Here is a 17,946-nt window from a genome sequence, read left to right on the forward strand (position 1 = left end):
GTGCATAAGCATCGGCGGGCCACGTGTGCACCATCATAAATCGATACAATCCGATACGGGATATGTTCTTGATTCTGATACACAGGGAAACGTCTTGATTGACATTTCCGTATATACATATATTGTACAGTGCGCCCAAAGCGTACAGCTTATAGCTTCTCCCAGAGCTTGGTGTCCTCCCGCTTCTCGACCGTCTTCTTGACCTTCTTCTTGAGCTTGCTCGGCGGCACCTTGAAGAACAAACTGGGCGACTCGCCGGGGTGCAGCTGGTGGCTCAGGTAGCCTCGGTGCGCGGGGTCACGGTAGTACTCGACGTCCCATCGGCTCGTCGGGTCGGGCAGTCGGTAGAAGAAGCCGGCCTTGCGCACCTGCTCCAGCACGGGCTGCACGTGCTCGGCGCCGTACGGCAACGGCAGATCTGTGTTCACACTCTTGCCCTGCACGAGGCGCTTGATGGACTGCTTTGTATAGTATCTCGTGACGATCTTGCCGCCGGCCTTCTCGACAGCGTCAATGGCCGAGGCCGACGCTCGCGACACAATGATATCGATGGGCTGCTTCAGCACCTCGGCGCCGCGACCAAGAAGCTTGATGCCGTCCTTGATCGAGCCGATCAGGTTCGATTGGATGAGCTCTTTGGGGGTGATTTGTTGGGTGGGGTCGATGCGACCGGCGTCTATCCAGTCTTGCAACTTGTCGAGGTTGACTTCGGACATAACAGGTGCCCGACTACATGAAGATCAGCGAAACAGGTTCCCATGCGTTCGGTACAGTGTGTCGCGAGAACAGCGTGACCTACAGATTCTCAAAGCCCAGCTGTCCCTTCTGGCGGATCAGAGGCGTCTGACCACCCTGGAACCATGCATTGACCTTTCCGTGCTGCTTCTGACCCTTGTGACCACGACCAGACGTCTTGCCCTTTCCAGCGGAAGGACCGCGACCGACTCGAATGCGCTTGTTGTAGGCGTCCCTGTTGTCCCGCAGATCGGACAGAATCGAGGCATTACGGGTCTGGATCGCCAAGCCATTGAAGAGGCCGCTTAGGGAGTTGACATTGCTGGATTCGAAGGGCGTCCGGCAGCATTGCGCGGCAAAGCGCGCCGGTATCCGAGGAGGCATCGTGTGTCGTCGGTCGTCCTTGGTAAGGCGGTTGAAGATCGTCCTCTGGTGCTGATATCCCAATCCCAAAGAATGTTTCCAATAATTTTGGAGGGCCCGAGCGTCCTGTCAGGACAGACCCATTTGGTTCTCTCCAGCCACACTTCCACAAACAGGTTGTCAGCCACCTGACAGCAAGTGGCGTAAACTTATTATGTTGTAAACACTCACTGTACTGATATGTCATTCTATCACTACCATATTGTCGCATTCCTTCTGACCAAGCTGTAACCATTAATGGTATGATTTGATGATTCTGGAACATTCCTTTCTATGTCATTTGTATGATTCATTCCTGGGGCAATTTATCAATTGCGAAGTACGCAAATTAGGGCCAGTACCGAGCTCTTCCTTACTACATGACTTTAGTGTACTAAGGTAAGTAGAAGAGAAGAAGTTATAGTGCATATTGTTTATTTAACTATGCTCATAAATGCCCAAACTTTGGGTTTCTGCAATTTGATATTGCATCACGCTGCCACACTCGTCCTTCCAGCGATAACTGCTCAATCATCTCCCTTAGATTGAAAACAATCTGAACAGATTCCCTTCTTCCAGCAATCCTTATATTGATTCGGTTCACTAACCCAAGCAAAGTGGCTGTGTTTAAGACCAGGAGGAATATTGCACTTGCTGCACTTGACAGGGAAAGCTCGAGGCAAAGGCATGACACCACGTCTGAACTCATCGCTAATCCTCAGCATTGCACAGACCGCGTACTCGGTGTGATCTTGCAAGTGACCGGAAAAGCTGCGGGATGTGAGAGCGGTGTACTGCGTTCTTATAACGAACTCCAAGAAAGCGTCTTGTAGGTGCTTGACCGCAGGATATTGCATCTGATAGGCTTTGCCTACACCAGCGAAGAAACTCGTAAAGAACTCTGATTCGCCCATGCCAACTTTTGAGCTGAAAGTCGGTGGGGACCGGTGAGAACCCAAGTGTAGAGTTTCAGGTCTGCGAGCTTGAAAGAAGCTGATGGCCGGGTTGCAAGCATTGTGAATGGCTGTCATGGCGGCTGTGGAGAGGCCAATCACGTCGAAGTAGTCGCCAAGTTGATGAGCCACGCAAAACGCAATGAACGGGGTTTTGTCGAGATCGCCGGTGTTATCCAGCAAGTCGTCTAGGCCGTGTCAGCGAGACCTGGTGATCTTTAACTCAGGAGAAACATACCTCCACCATAGATGTATCGCAAGAGCCAATCGACATGGCCCGATGGTACGTCCTGCAGGGTGACCTTCTTGTCGGCAGCTTCCTTGGATCTGAATGTTAGGGGCCGTACCCATCGATGGTTTGGGTTGAAGACGATTGCCTTACCTTGAAATTACCGCCGAGAGCCTTGTCAAACCATTTCGATCGACTGCACACAATCACTCGGTGCACTGCCCATGTTCTTCCCTCGCATTCGACCTGGGCATCTGCGAACTTGCCACTCGTGAGCGCGCTGATTGGTACATCATGTTAGATAATAAAACACAGAATTCCAGGAAAATGAACAACTTACTCCAGACCAACCACTGAGCCGACTGGACCGACTGGGCGGACTGGGCCGACCGGGCCTCTTCTGGCCATCAGCGGCTCCTCATCACTCAAATCCGGCGTTTCCGAACTGTCTAGATCCATACTGGCCAGATGAGGAAAGTCAGAAGCCAATGACTTGTGTTTGGCACCAGATCATGTATGACTGCGGTTGTTGTGGGGGGGAAAGGTTGTGGTGGAGGGGAGAGAGGTTGTAGTGGAAGAAATAGAAATTGGTTTAATGGGAAGGTAGGTAACGGATGGAACAATGTCTCTATTGTTCCCAACATACAATGGAAAACAATCAGTCTTGAGTGAAGCAATTGTGAGCTTATGCTATTACAAGCATTCAATGTTGGTATTTTTTGGCTTACACGCCTTGGGATCCACTTGAAGAACTCAGCAGCTAGCTATGTACTTTGCACACCAATTGGTTGATTTTTCCGGAACTGGTTTGTATTCATATCTAAGTGACATAAATATCAATTTCTTCGAATTATTCAGCCGTCTCGCTGGTCGGTAGACTTATCGGTGGTGATGGAGCAGCTGGCAAGACTAGATAGAAACGTGCATTCGCGTAAACTTGGCATTCTACAAGGTAATTAGCTTGTTTTTGTAACGCCTGGGCTTGCTGGCTATGCCGAAACGTGAACCGTATCTCCACCCCCGCATTCGGTAAAAGAACTCACTTCCCCAAAGTTCTTCCGAAACCCACCGGCTGCCCCTCCGGGCGTTCCCCGGACACCTGTTCTCTAGCCATGAGAGCCACATAAGACCTAGTGAGGGGGGAAAGGGATAGTCAATGATTCATAATCCAACTCTGTCCAGCAAATTGTACCATCTGAGAAAAAAGCTCGCGCAACATCGATCCCTAATCTGTCGGAATCACGAATTGGAAACCAAAACCATACCCGAAAACCAAACACCAAAAGGATATTTATTCACAATGTTCTACGAACCAGGCAAAACCCCGCACAACCTGCCCTTCGACCCCTTCAAGGCGTGCGTGGTGCCGCGGCCAATCGGGTGGATCTCGACGGTGAGCCCGGACGGCAAGTCGCACAACCTGGCGCCCTACTCGCAGTTCAACAACCTGACCTTCGACCCGCCCTACGTCATGTTCAGCGCCAACCAGGTCTCGCCCACGGAGCGCAAGGACACGGTCCGCAACGCCGAGGCCACGGGGAAGTTCGGCTGGAGCCTCGCCACCTGGGCCCTGCGCGACCACGTCTCCATCACCGCCGAGCAGGTCCCCTACGGCGTCGACGAGTTCGAGCGCGCGGGGCTCGAGAAGGTCTTCTCCACCTCCCTGCCGGGGGATACTGCCGCCACTGCCGACGGAAACGGCGGCGGCGGCAACCCCGTGCCGCTGGTCGCCGCCTCGCCCGTCCGCTTCGAGTGCGTCTACCACACCACCCTGCGCCTGCCCGGGAACCCGCCCGTGGGCAGCGTGGACGTCGTCATCGGCCGCGTCCTCGGCGTTCACATCGCGGACGAGGTGCTCACCGACGGCCGCCTCGACGTGCGCAAGACCCAGCCCATCGCCCGCTGCGGCTACTACGAGTACGCCGTCATCCGCGAGACATTCGAGATGACCGTCCCGGGCCTGAGCGAGGAGTTGCACGCGGGGTTGGAGGGGAGCACCAAGCGCTTCGAGGCCTTGGGCAAGAAGCCGCAGACGGACGGGTCAGGGGAAGAAACAGGAGAAGGCAGTGTAAGTAAAACAACATAATAGAATCGAGCTGGGATGGAGTCTGCGAATTATCTGTAGTTACTGTACTGTTTATCATAGGCGTAGAGCCTCTCGATGCTGTCTAATCTTACAACGACGTAAATCAAAATGTTGGCGTGCGGCTTAGTAGAACCGTCCAGTCCGGGCCCAAACACCACTGTGGTGTATGGCAGTAAGAAGTCGTACTCCACTGGATACGTAATGCTCTGCCACGAACAGATAGGCGGCAGTGCACCACAAGAGGCACAGGTGGGATGTAGTAGCGGTAATGCGGCTGTGCCGCTGACTTGGCGGTCTCTACCATGGTAGTTTGCCAAAGAGGCGATGTCGAATGCGGCGCCGGTACATACAAGTTGCTGACACGCCTATTGGTTTGCGTTGCCATGCGGAGCTCGTTTCGGCCTGAAGATGATGTTTCCAGGCGGCTTAGACGCCAGTAACATGCTATCCTGCATCCCCGGGTGGGTTCTTGATTCCACGTCCGTTCTATAAGTAGGAACTCCTGTCCGCCGGTTCAAACAACCCTTTTCTCGCTCAACATCAATATCAGTATCTCACAACCAAACCTCTCTACTATTTCTCTTGCAAACAGCTGCATCCATCAACCCTACTTCAAACCCACCCGCACAACGCCACATCAACCACATCATTCACAATGTACGCTTCACAGATTCTCACCATCTTCACCCTGGCCCTGGCGGTCACTGCGAGCCCCCTGCTTCCTCGAGTCGACCGATCGCACGACGGTATTTACGGCCCGGGTGGTAAGCTTGCCGACCTGGACGGAACGCCAGTGGATGGAAAGGAAGTCGACCGTTCAGGGGACGGCATCTATGGCCCGGGAGGCAAGATCGCCGAACTGGATGGGACGCCGGTGGACCGAAGGGCCGCCGGTGAGGTGGCATTGTAAGATGGCTACCAGCAGGAAGCCAGCAAGTCCTTGTTCGAACGTGAGTGCAACGAAGAACCATGGCGGGTCCACTGCCTGGAATATCCTGGGCGGAAGCGATCTACACATGAACCAGCTATTAACGAAGGGCGGCGCAGTCTGCGGCAACGGAGCGAACAAGAAGAGGCTGACACTTAGTCCAGGGAGGAGGCGGCACGGCGTAGCGTGTTAAAGGTGCACGATTGGTCATTTAGAAGGAGGATCTCAGCTCGAGGACGGGGCAGAAGACGGAGCAATTCCTGGTACACGGAGCAGTCACCCGCTTTTTGTCCCCACGCCCTACGGCGCAGCAACCAATAGCCCTGAGCAGTCAGCGTGTTTAGTACAACCAACATACGTGCAGCATGCAGCGTACTTTTGTAGAAAGATAGCGGCACAGGCACACGTATTAGTGACGATCCCATCTAATATGATGATGATAACATCTTATATGTGGCCCTGCTGTGGAAAGCGATGCATCAGTGAGATTACATTAAGACCCAAGTCCATAAGAAATAATCAGACGTCCTGCTTCAGCATTATCTCAAATTCCCAACTAATCCTTCGGCTCTTCCCGGTTAACCTTTCATTATGAGACGCGACTTCCTCCTCTGCCTGGCCGCGATCCTGAGCGGCGTCTCCATAGGGGAGCCGCTCCTCGACACCACACCGGGCCCGGCCATGCCTGTTGAAACGACCCAGCTCGCCCACCAGGAGACCACCAACACCACCAGTCCCGCCAACATGCCACGCGGACCGTATGAAAACGAAGAGGACGAGGATCAGCAGCCGCAGTGTCCCAGTCTGTACCGCATGTTCGTCGAGGACATCCAGAGGGTTCCCGCCCGCGTCTGGAAGGCGATGTCCTGGGGCGTGCCACTGCCCTTCGCGGGCTACTCCGTTTGCGACCTGATCGGCCTCGATCGGTATCGGGTGAAGGGTTGCACGACCATGGGCGTCGGTCCCTGCATCATGATCGTTATGAACGCCATCGGTGACGAGATGTTGGCGCGGGAGCTCCTGGCGCAGGAGATTCAGAGGGCCGCCGCGATTGGGAAGGGCGGCGGGGACAGGTGACGATGAGAAAGGGGGGATGGCTGGCAGGTCGTCACGCGCGCGTATATGATAGATGGATTCAGGGCTTGTTGTTGGAAGCAGGAGCAAATCGGAGCCGGCCTGGGCGAAGCAAAGGCAAAAACAACTAGGTTGACGTGGCATACCATTTTGAATCAGCAACATACTCCCAGTCTACTTCATTGTACGACGACCTATCCCTATCATCTTCTAAATTGAAGGTATCTGCAATGTTCCGTGGTGAGAGAGGACAGTGTGTTTACTTTCTCTTCGGTGGCCTCTTTTTGACTTTATTCGGTTCCTTCTTCACTTCGTTGGGTTTGGGAACCAGATCTTGTCTTGAAGATGTGCTCGTGCTGGGTGGGCGGTACGCAGCGTGGCTGCAACGTGTTTCTTTCTTCATCCCAATACCTCTCATATTTCTGAGCCAACACAAGATCATTCTTGCGCCACCCACCAGAAGATGAAACCAAGGGGATAAAGGTTGTAGACCTAGCCCAGGTCGATACACTTCAGTCGTTCAGAATTCCTCTTGCCTAGTGTCTGAGGTCTGGGGATTGAAGCGTATATTGAAGATGTTTTTGCGTCGCAATAATCACCAATATCGGTCTTCAGGGGCTATATTATTCCGAGTCCACACAATGTTATGCTAGCCAAAGCAATAAGGTCTACTTAGTACTAGTAGTCCAAGTGGGTAGCTATGTTGACGGATGATTTGGTAGTTAATCCTATTACCCCTTTTTATAGATTGGGGTGATACCATGATGTTAAACAGCAGCTTTCCCTCCAGGATCCGCCAGAAGGAACTTATGTGCAAGAAGACTCTTCTACCTTTGATATGAACTCACGAGCAGAGCTCTTAGTGCATCTGTCCGTATCAGGGAAGCAGTCTAGTCTAGCAGATTCTGAATCCGTGTCCGGGAAGCATTGTGGTTTCTTGCCTGCAATCACCCTCTGTTTCATTTTCATTTTTGCCTGGCTTTGATGTCTCAAGGTTAAGTACTGTCTTAATTGGCGTTCCACCAAGAACCAGATGTCTTTGCATGGTCAATGAGAATTGAAAGGATTTGCAGATGCTTCTGCAGGCTTGCAAACTAGGCAGCAGCAGCTTGCAATCCCTACGTTGTCTGCCCCATCACCAGACCCCGGCATTGACCAATAGCATGCCTGAGTAACAAACTTGACCCAAGTAACCATCGAAATCGTGTCGGGCACCCCGACATTCCAGCATCAAAGCATTTCGAAGTCGGCAGAACTAACTGAGCGGTGTCCAAACAGGCCCATGAATGATCCTTGCCTGTATAAATTCCGAACGGTATTGTTTCAACAAACTGCCACGTGCCACACACAACGAATGCGGCGATTTCGATCGTGGTTCGTCACCCTGTTTCGGTGAGTCAATACTAGCCAATCCCATCGCAGCGCGAGGCTATGTATGCGGGCAACCTCTCCACTGCGCAAGGCTATACCCGCATATCAAACCTGGCAGCTGACATCTGTAGGGGATGGTGTATGTCTTCAAATTCGGTTAGCGGCGACCACAGATCGGCAAAGATAATGCTCCTTGGGCATCATGATTGGCTCATAGGTGTAATCAATTCGAGCTGACCAGGCGAAGGCAGGCAGCCTCCACGCATTGACACCAGGGTCCAAGCAGGGGGATGGGAGTGTGTTGGGGTGGGGTAGGGGGTGTGTATCTGGCCGGGAGGCCGACGTACGCTGGCCAATCCAATGTAGCCCAACAGTACTTTCCATGCCGGCCACTACCTGTCAGCATGCGGGTCTCAGCATCCAACTTCGCAATCATGAATACGCACCATGCACCGCGCAACACCATGTGAACACGCACATGGGCCTGAAAGGCAGCCTACATGGCTGTGCCGGATCTGACTGAAACAAGCATGCAAGGCAAACGATCGTCGAGCTTACTTACACACATGCGCAATCAGGGTGGTACGTCATGCCTATAAAAGCAGCCCTGCTGCAAGCGGGAATGTGGACAATGAAATCTTCAACCAACACGGACATAACTCTTCTTATCCTCATCTATTCTACACGATACCGCAATAATGACTGTCACTTCGTCTGAAAATATGTCCAACGGCGACATCAAGGCCCCGGAGCCTCTGGGCGAGCGCTGCGAGTTCAAGGCCTACCGGGAGGTCCTCCAGCCCAACGGCGAGTCCACCGTCAAGGTCATGGCCGACCCGTTCGAGGACCACACAGGCCGCGACGACGACAGCCCGTACGCCATCGTGGTGCGCCGGCTCATCGAGCCCGGCAAGCCGGAGAAGACCAAGCTGCTGGTCAACTCGCCGCACATCCTGCAGGCCTTCCGCGACGTCATCCGCTCGTACAGCATGGTGCCCTCGGACTTCCACTCGCCCGTCGAGCTCGAGTCCCCCTTCAAGATGCTCGTCCACCACTGGGCGGGCCTGGACGCGCACCGCTGCGCCGTGCAGGACACCCCCGCCGGCCCGCACCTGGACCTGCTCTTCGACTTTATGCGGCACGAGGTCGCGCCGGCCCGCGAGAAGGCGGCGCACATGGTCGAGAACAACCAGATCTTGTACGAGCATGCTTGGGTGCCTTTCCAGCCCGGCGATCTTCTCTATGCCGAAGTGGGCGGCCACCCCTGGCTCCTGGTCTGCGAGAAGACGGCCTACGAGGAAGACAAGGAGCTGGGCTTCTACTTTGAAGTACAGGCCACCTACTGCGATCACAACGGCAGCTTTGTCGGCGAGTCCACCAAGCTGTTCCAGATGTTCCAGAAGCGGTACTTCCCCGCCGACAACCCGGCCGTCATCACGGACCTGCCTGTATACCCCCTCTCGTTCGCCAAGAGCAAGGAGGGCTTGCAGGAGAAGCTACGGGAGCGCGGGGAGCGGTTCCTGGCCCTCGTCGACCGCTCGACCGCCACGTACACGGGCGCGGCCGACTTCCTCAAGGAGCCCCCCTACGGCTGGTTCGACCCGTCCTCGTGCAAGTGGAGCGGGGTCTGGCTGCCCTACACCGAGGCCGGGCGGGTCGTGCTCGACCGCAAGACGTTCCGCGAGGAGCAGGCCAAGGCCAAGCCCCCGGTGCGCCTGGGCGAGGTGGACCCGATGCTGTGCCCGCCGCAGACGCAGGGCTACTCCCTGTCCAAGAAGTGCTGGTGCCAGTTTTACGTCGACAGCATCGGCGAGGTGCGGTGGCAGGCCGACGCCTGGGACAAGCTCATCCTGGGAGACAAGGAGAAGCTCGTCCTCCGCAGCTTGGTGACGTCGCATCAGTACTCGGACCAGGCGCGGGACCAGATGCTGCAGAAGGGCAAAGGGCTGGTGATGCTGCTGCATGGAACCCCGGGGTCGGGTAAGACATTGACGGCGGAGACGGCCGCCGAGGGGACCAGAAAGGCGCTCATCATGACCTCGGTGGGTGAGCTGAACAAGAACAACTAGTACGTACCAAATTCCTCTTTTGCTTCATTCAATGACTGATCATACTCCATGCAGCACTGCCTCATTCGAGCGAGAACTAAAGAAGATTCTGCAATACGCCACGACCTGGAAAGCCATCGTGCTTCTCGACGAAGCCGACGTGTTCCTCGAGGCGAGGGAGAACGGCAAGAACTCTGACAGAAACTCACTAGTAGCTGGTAAGATGAATTGTCTGAATGCCAGTTTCTGGAACATCAATCTAACCATCTACTCCAGTCTTCCTCAAGGAGCTCGAGTACTTCAGCGGCATCGTGTTCCTGACCACGAACCGCGTCGAGTCCTTTGACGCGGCCATGAAGTCGCGCATACACCTCTCGCTTGGCTATCATCCGCCCGAGGAGGAGGTGCGGCGCCGGATCTGGACTCTGTGCCTCAAGGGGGTCCCCGCCGAGCAGAGCGATATCGCCCTGGATGCCGCCGGTAAGGAGGCGCTCGAACAGCTCGTGTCGTCGGAGCTCAACGGCCGCGAGATCTCCAACGCCGTCAACACGGCCCGTACCATCGCGCGGTTCGAGGAGAAGCGGCTGCAGTGGGGGCACATCCGGACGGTGCTCGAGGTCCGCAGCGCGTTCGATGTTAAGGTTCAGAGCGAGCTCGCGCAGTGAGGGCGTAAATGGAACGACGTGCCACCTCACAGGCATTTTCCAATTAGATAAGCTAGATCCCTATATCCGATGGTCACTATAAAAAGTATCCATACCTACTTGAGCTCTGTATCTTGGCAAAAATAGGGGGCACACATTCTTGTTAGCAGCGATTGAAAGTCGGTAGAGGCATGATAAGCTTTCACCACGTAGGATCATAAATCTTCAGTCGTACCCTTTTCATGAGGTGTGAAAGGATATTCGGCGTTCGGAATGCATCGAGTTGATTGTGACGCCAAAGTGAGGGGTCAAGCTGAGTCAGGGGACTCCATGTAGATCCTTCTCTTCGTCACTGGATATCTCCGAATGTGATCCCGAACGCATCTACCTAGTACGGTATGGATATTTCACTGACTCTTCAAGGATGCTTTGGCGTAAAAATGAAGACTGGTTGCAGTCTGTCTGACCCTTCAGTTCGTGGGACTGTTTGTGGACAATGGGTACATCACCGGGGACCGTCAATGATGTCCGAAATAAACCCTTGGCTGCTCTATCACGGGGCTGTGCCGGCGATGTGAGACGGCAGTGTCGTATATTTAGCTTTGGAGAATCAAGGTCCCAATACCAGCCAGTGCCATATTTTCTCCGCATCAAGATATGCGGGTTGCATATTCCAGACGGGGCAAGTCGGGGTAAGACGGGGTAACCGGCAAGCATCGCGGGAGCTTAAAACCTTCCCCCGCCTCGCCCACATGGATCTCAGCACACCCTCATATTAAGCCGACTGATACCAGACCAGACCAGCCCAACATGGGTTCTTATTCATGTTCGCTCGGGTTACACTCACAGTCTGATCTATGAAAGCCCCTCTTCTTGAGCTCTCCCAGAATAAATAGTAACTTTCTCTTGGCTTCAGCCACTGTCATGCTTCGCCGACCCTTGACTTCCAGATACACCATCTCCAAGTACACGATATCGCGACAGCAACACTTCTTCCAAGCGCGCCCCATCTCCAACTTTCTTAACCACAGTGTAACGCCAAGAAATAATCCCTATTCTACATCGTCTTCACAACCTTCCAACCACATCCCCCCAACCTTGAGGAACCTAAAAGTACTTAACTTCGCCACCATGCCGCACGCAGAATCCCCGCCATCAGAGTTCAACCCGTCGCAGCACCCGCCCTTCCCCTCGGGCCTGCCCACCGTCCCGCTCGAGACCATCTCCCTCTCGAAGCTGCTGGCGCGGGACCCCGAGGAGCAGACGCGCGTCTTCGAGATCTGCAAGGGCCGGGGCTTCTTCTACCTGGACCTGGCCGGCAGCCCCGCGGGCGACACCCTCTTCCAGGGCGCCGACGCTATCGCCCGCGCCGGCGAGCGCACCTTCGCCCTGCCCGTCGAGGAGAAGATGCGCTACCTGATGGGCGCCGCCGGCCCCGCCGGCCAGCCCCGCCAGCTCTTCGGCTACAAGCAGGTCGGCGCCACGCTGGCCGACAAGGCCACGGGCGTGCGCGACACGGCCGAGTTCTTCAACGTCGCCAAGGACGACATGACGGCCCCCTGCGCGGACCCGGTCGACATGCCCCGGCGCGGCGCCAGCTGGCCGTCCACCATCCTCGAGCAGCGGGACCTGTTCGCGGGCTACATGCGCGCGGCGCATGGGGTGGGCATGCTGATCTTGGGACTTCTGGTCGACAAGCTCGGCGTGGACCCGCAGGAGATCTGGAACCGGCATCGTCTTGGGGAGCTTGCGGGCGATCATGTGCGGATCACGCGTGGGCCGCCGCGGGAGAAGGAGGAGATGCCCGAGATCCAGACGCCGAGTCATACCGACTTTGGAACGTGAGTTGCCCTTTCCCCCCTTGCCCCCTTTCCCCTGCTGTCCCCCGAAAAGGAGTCACTCATGTTTTGCCACACGATGAACAGTCACTGATCCTTGACCAACAGCATCACCATCCTCATGAACTGGCTCGGCGGCCTCCAAGTCTGGTCCGAGTCCTCGCGGTCCGCCCTCCTGACTGACGGCCAGCCCGACGTCCCCGGCGAGTGGCTCTGGGTCGTCCCCAAGCCCGGCTGCGCCATTATCAACCTGGGCGACGCGGCCGTCAAGTTCACCAACGGCGTCTTCTGCTCGGGGCGGCACCGCGTCATCCCCTCCCCGGGCGCCCAGGGCAAGTTCCCCCGCTACAGCGTCGTCTACTTTGTGCGGCCCGAGGACGACGTCGTCATGGAGACGCTCGAGGGCGAGGGGATCCCGAAGCCGCCGCAGGCGGAAAAGGACAAGGAGGAGAGGCTGACGGCGAGCGAGTGGATCTATCGGCAGGCGATGGGTCTGGGCACCCAGTTCCCCGGCTCCAAGTGACATGGGTAAAAACCTGGGTGTCCGCATTTTTGGATGGACGACTCGAGTCTAGCCTACAACATTGGCGAAGACGCGTAACAGTTGCGCCTCAGCTCCACGGATAGTCTTCTGATATGACACTGCACTTGTTCATTGGCGTATAGCGGAAACACTTACATACATCAACCCCTTTTAAAGGCTTTTCAAAGGTTGCCACATACACTCTATAACGAAATTCGATGTTTGATATATGGATATAAAAAGTCGTTTATCAGTACTGAGTAACCCTCAACATTTTCATCAAGCTCGTGTAGATTATGATAAAACTGCCTGGCACTGAGACATAACATCTCTACTTGCCTCGTCATGCGGGGCAATGATACTAAGGACCCCTTTTAACAGCAATTGAAGTCACGAAATCGAATCACACGTAATGATCAAGGGTCAAGGGTCGTGTTTGAAGAGAGCCGCGTGGAAGCAGCCAGATGTGGGTATTCGATAAACCACCTGCCAGCTACCAAAACGCCGACCTTGATTTTTTTCTTTTTCCTCAAGGCAGATACATGAGCGCTCTAGATTCTATACATTAAGCTTTTTAGTCCTCATCCCAGTTGGGGTTGGGTCCCGGGGGCTTAGGGCCACCGGCTTGTCGGGCTACAATGATTTGATCTACCGACAGCACTGTGCGAGCGGCCTCGGTGGCGAGCTTGATAGCCCATGCCTTCGTAATCATAAGATCCAGGATGCCCTCCTTTTGAGCATCCAGTGTGCCGGAGCCATCGTTGTTCTGGAGTTCAGTTAGCATACAATTCCCTGAAAGTGGGTACTTTTCGGTACAGAATAGGGGTTGGGCTTACCTCGACGTCAACACCGGTCTTCCAGTCATCCTTCTTGTGGTGTGCTGTGTAAAGTCGGCTAAGGGTTTCCGTGGCATCCAGACCGGCGCTCTCGGCTATCGTTCGCGGCACAACCTCAAAGGCCTCACCGAACTTGCGGATAGAGTACTGAGGAAGACCCGACGTCTTATCTCCAAACGCTTGTATACGCTCAACAAGCTGGGTCTCTGCGGCACCGGCACCTGGCACTAACCTGGGGTCCTTGGTGATGGCCTTGACCACATTGACACCGTCATCGACCGCACGCTCCACGTCCTCCAAGTGGTTCTGTGTAGCACCGCGCAGAACAAGGGTAGCTGTGCGGGTCACGTCGTTCTCCTGGCGGAACACTGTGACTCTGTCACCACCGATCTCCAGCGTCTCGACAATATCCACGGAGCCCATCTCGTCGGGCATGGGAACACCGAGTCTCGCTAACGGGGTGGCACCGACAACCCGGCAGATTCTGCGGAGCTCGAATTTGCTGAGAATCTTGATGACCAAGATACCGTATCGGTCAAGATAGTGCATGGCGAGCTCGCCGACCGTCGAGCCAGCGATAACCACGCGGATACCTGCATCATAAAGCTCCTTGATGGCGGTATCGATCTGTTCCTCTTCTCCCTTGGTGAAGTCCATCATCTCCTTGGCGTTGTGCAGCAGCACGGTACCCTTGGTCTCGGTCTGGCTCAGGTCCAGAGGACACGAGTAAACACCGACCTTGGCCTTCTGTGCCTTCTTGACCGAACCATCAGGAGCCTTGGGGAAGACCATTCCCTTGACGACCTTGCTCTGCTCCAGGCTTCCGCCCATGATCTTGACCACTCGGATGTTGTCGACGCTGAAACCGGCGGGGTTCTTGGGCAGGACGGCGAGGATGGCCTCGGCGACCAGGTCGGCCAGGAAGTCCTCGTGGCCGTTCTGCTTGCTGGCGACGACGGTGCGGATGGCCTTGCTGAGCTCCTCCTGGTTCCGGATATCATCGACCTTGTCCACGACCAACTCCTCCAGAGCCTCGAGGGCGAAGTTCTGTGCTCGCTCGTAACCGGTGACGATGTCGGCAGTCTTGAGGCCCATGCGCAGAAGGTCCTCGGCCTTCTTCAGCAGCTCACCAGCCAGAACAATGACCAGGTTAGTGGCATCGCCCATCTCAGCCTCCTGCTGCTGACTGGCCATGACCAGGAGCTTTGCGGCGGGGTGGACGACATCGAGTTCCTTCAGAATGGTGGCGGCGTCCGAGGTGAGGATCATCTTCTGGAGATGGTTGATGACGATCTTGTTGCGGCCATAGGGACCCAGAGAAGTCTGAACTGTCGAGGCAATGGCGCGGCAGGCGTCGATGTTGCGCAGGACGGCGCCATCTTCAGAGTCGTAGCTACACGAGGAGGGCGGTTAGCCATGATGAGGGTCAGGGTGTCGAAGGTGGGGTGTATTAAGTGCGAACTTACTTGTTGTAGCCTCCCTTGAACAGGCCCGAGTTGGGGGCGTTCGGGATGTTGAGAGACATGATGGGCGGAAAGATGCTATAGAGGCACCTTGACTATCTTCTGGTGGATTGAAAAGACAGTTCGCCGTGTGCCAGTTGATCTCGCAAGTCTGTTCTGATTAAGGGCCTTGCTAGATAATGGGGGGCAGCCTGGATGGAGCTCTCTGACTTTCCACTGCAAATGGAAAAAAGTTCTGTCGGGCTGCGGAACGTACTTAGCCAAGCCAAGGTACCAAATTTGGGGACTCTGGGCTAAAAAGCTGTGTGGGGGGGAGGACAAGCAGCCAGCAGCCTTGATGGGACCCATGCTCGCTGGTGGATCAGAGCTTGTCACTGAGCAGCCCATTGCCAGCCAATGCCAAAGCTTGTACCGCATGCAGCTTGGCCAGCCAGCACTGGGTTGCAGTTGCGTTGCGATCCCCAATCCAAGCCAGCGTCAGCCAAAGCATCAGCCTTGTCTGCTGCAACTGAACTCGCGCCAGTACTGAGTACTGCAGGTCACTTTTCAGAGTAGCTTCGTGGTAAGCTACTTGCACACGGTCGATTAGCATGCAACACCCAACAACTTCCTTCTCATAAACCACTGTTCTTTTAATTCCTTGATTTATTTATTCATTCCAGCCTCCTGCCACCATCCCCAACTCTTCTTAAACAACATCACCAACAAAACCGGCCATCGTCCATCGCGCCTTACATCAATTGCAATACAACTCTACATTGTTGCGCTGACCCCAGTCATCCTGTCGCGATGGCGCCCTCGAGTGGTACGTCGCATTCTAGCCAAACGAGCAATCATTGGCCTCTACCACCACCTCTGCCAGCAGCTTTCGTTATCGTCACGCGTCGACTAATGTTCCCATTGCTGTAGCCAACCCCCCGTCTCTTCCACCCACGGTGGAGGAAGCTTATCGTCGCAAGTGTATCCAGCTACGAGCGAGAACCAACGAGATCGAAGAGGAGAACGATGCATATAGGCTACGCGCGATCCGATTGAGACGCCAGATCCAGAAACTGCGACTGGAGCGCGCGATCCTTCTGGAGCAGATTCAAAAGCGAACCAGTACCAACGTCGAGGACTCGGAAGGAAGTCCTAGTCCACCTCCTACTGTATGCCAGCCTTCGAGCAACCCCTATACCCTCTCGCTCTTGGAGCATAACTAATGCCCCATACAGCCCGAAGATAAGCCGCTCCGTGTCAAGCGTGGTCATAGGAAGACCTCGCTGGTCCCTGGCGGTGACCGGGAGACGGGCTCCGCCGGCCCCTCCTTCGTCAGTCAGACCATGCGTGGCCTCTCGCCCGGCTCCGAGTTCTCGCATGGCGACTCGTTCAGCGGCCGCCCGACCAACGGCCACCACGCTGTACCCAAGCCCCCCAAGCGCCCTAGCAATGCGTTCGAGATTTACTGCAACGACATGCGACCCGTCCTCCAGGAGAAGCACAAAGACGAGATTGCCGCCGGCGAGTTCCGCCTGGAGGAGGAGCTGGCGCGCGGCTGGAAGGACCTGCCCGACACGGAGAAGGAAGAGTTCCAGACGCGCTACGAGCAAGAGCTGACTAAATGGCGAGAGGGACGCGACGCTTTCCGGCGCGCTAAGAAGAGTGGCGGCCGCGCACGCGGTAGCGACTTCGGCCTTGGTCGCTCGACCAACATCAAGCTCTCGCGTCCTGCGCCTCCCGCTGCCTCCGATGCCGATGAGCAAGAGCAGGACCAGGATCAGGATGTTGAGATGGGCGACGCCGAGGCCGCCGAGGCCGAGGAAGCCGAGCAGGAAGAGCAGAACGATACCGATCCGGAGACCGAGGTCGACGATGGCCAAGATCAGGGTGATGACTAGAGGTTTTCGAGGCGTTATTAACGACAGTTTATTGTTTTTGTTTTCCTCTCTTTTAATGGCATGCTGCATGATTTTACAGCGACTTGCCCTGTTAAAGGCTCCAGATACCCTTGTAATAAAAAAGAGGTTCGTGGATGAGGCCCCCAAAAGGAGTGGAAGTTATAGCATGAGCCTTGTATGAATAGGAATAATCAGCGGTTATTTAAGGGCTTGCAATTGAGTATGAGTTACGTTACTATACCTGATGACTGCAAATTTCTTGGCTATTTGCTGGTGAAATCATGGTGCATCTGGTGGAATAAACCAGTAGAGTGGCCGTGTACGACGAGATAACGGAAGGGGTGGCTGAAGCAACACTGGTAAGTTATAGAATAACCGATAGTACTATAGTCGGCTGGATTCCTACTGGGATGACTGGAATAGTCAATGTCGAATAGCTGGTGGGTTACCTACCCCGATTCAGTTATAGATTAGTCGGGTCAACTCGTAAAGTGAACAGAGTAAGTAGCGAGCGAGGCTGCAAGACTGTTCAACCAGATATTGGATAATTCGATGGTTCCTCCTTTCCAAAGCGGTCTTTGAATGCAGTTACATGGTCAATAACCTCTTCGCTGTGCCAATTCGCCACCATCACCAGTTGACGATGGGCCACCATCATGGGCTTCGGGTGTTGGGGAGTCTTGGAAATCCTCGTCGCTACCAGACACTTTGGCTGCTCAATCGGGAAACCTCTCGCAACAAAGATTGATATTTGTGCAGCAAGAATCAACAACTGGCTCGAGACTCGACAGGTTTCAAAGGGTGAGGGTCACTTCACGACAATAAGCTGCCATGGAATGTTCCCCTTCTGTATCCATGCATCTAACGTAGCCATTGATAGCGGATAGATAGATTGTGTTTTCGCAGATGCCTTGCTGTTTCCTCGTTTCAACAACCCAT

The 17,946-nt window shown here is 55.0% G+C and overlaps 8 protein-coding genes across 8 annotated transcripts; 6 read left to right on the forward strand and 2 right to left on the reverse strand.

Moving 5' to 3' along the window:
• Positions 1-149: 149 nt before the first annotated feature.
• Positions 150-1,119, reverse strand: PG985_013740 (mitochondrial 54S ribosomal protein uL15m; the record flags this gene model as incomplete). The annotated part of the gene is made up of 2 exons (XM_066833506.1): positions 150-729; positions 800-1,119. The coding sequence occupies 2 exons, from the start codon at positions 1,117-1,119 to the stop codon at positions 150-152; spliced, it is 900 nt and encodes a 299-aa protein (XP_066678246.1).
• Positions 1,120-3,619: 2,500 nt separating this feature from the next.
• On the forward strand, positions 3,620-4,471 carry PG985_013741 (uncharacterized protein; the record flags this gene model as incomplete). The annotated part of the gene is made up of 2 exons (XM_066833507.1): positions 3,620-4,387; positions 4,466-4,471. The coding sequence occupies 2 exons, from the start codon at positions 3,620-3,622 to the stop codon at positions 4,469-4,471; spliced, it is 774 nt and encodes a 257-aa protein (XP_066678247.1).
• A 589-nt stretch (positions 4,472-5,060) lies between these two features.
• Positions 5,061-5,315, forward strand: PG985_013742 (uncharacterized protein; the record flags this gene model as incomplete). Its single annotated transcript, XM_066833508.1, has 1 exon — positions 5,061-5,315. One exon carries the CDS (start codon positions 5,061-5,063, stop codon positions 5,313-5,315), a length of 255 nt encoding a protein of 84 aa, XP_066678248.1.
• A 609-nt stretch (positions 5,316-5,924) lies between these two features.
• PG985_013743 (uncharacterized protein) lies at positions 5,925-6,410 on the forward strand (the record flags this gene model as incomplete). Its single annotated transcript, XM_066833509.1, has 1 exon — positions 5,925-6,410. The coding sequence occupies one exon, from the start codon at positions 5,925-5,927 to the stop codon at positions 6,408-6,410; it is 486 nt and encodes a 161-aa protein (XP_066678249.1).
• Positions 6,411-8,500: 2,090 nt separating this feature from the next.
• On the forward strand, positions 8,501-10,491 carry PG985_013744 (uncharacterized protein; the record flags this gene model as incomplete). The annotated part of the gene is made up of 3 exons (XM_066833510.1): positions 8,501-9,846; positions 9,902-10,044; positions 10,103-10,491. The coding sequence occupies 3 exons, from the start codon at positions 8,501-8,503 to the stop codon at positions 10,489-10,491; spliced, it is 1,878 nt and encodes a 625-aa protein (XP_066678250.1).
• Positions 10,492-11,601: 1,110 nt separating this feature from the next.
• Positions 11,602-12,831, forward strand: PG985_013745 (Clavaminate synthase-like protein; the record flags this gene model as incomplete). Its single annotated transcript, XM_066833511.1, has 2 exons — positions 11,602-12,311; positions 12,417-12,831. The coding sequence occupies 2 exons, from the start codon at positions 11,602-11,604 to the stop codon at positions 12,829-12,831; spliced, it is 1,125 nt and encodes a 374-aa protein (XP_066678251.1).
• Positions 12,832-13,405: 574 nt separating this feature from the next.
• Positions 13,406-15,192, reverse strand: PG985_013746 (T-complex protein 1 subunit theta; the record flags this gene model as incomplete). The annotated part of the gene is made up of 3 exons (XM_066833512.1): positions 13,406-13,597; positions 13,668-15,060; positions 15,134-15,192. The coding sequence occupies 3 exons, from the start codon at positions 15,190-15,192 to the stop codon at positions 13,406-13,408; spliced, it is 1,644 nt and encodes a 547-aa protein (XP_066678252.1).
• Positions 15,193-15,919: 727 nt separating this feature from the next.
• Positions 15,920-17,007, forward strand: PG985_013747 (uncharacterized protein; the record flags this gene model as incomplete). Its single annotated transcript, XM_066833513.1, has 3 exons — positions 15,920-15,935; positions 16,040-16,278; positions 16,345-17,007. 3 exons carry the CDS (start codon positions 15,920-15,922, stop codon positions 17,005-17,007), a joined length of 918 nt encoding a protein of 305 aa, XP_066678253.1.
• Positions 17,008-17,946: the final 939 nt, after the last annotated feature.

This window comes from Apiospora marii, assembly GCF_038362585.1.
Source record: "Apiospora marii strain CBS 49790 chromosome Unknown utg000011l_segment0_segment0, whole genome shotgun sequence".
Lineage (NCBI taxonomy): Eukaryota > Fungi > Ascomycota > Sordariomycetes > Amphisphaeriales > Apiosporaceae > Apiospora > Apiospora marii.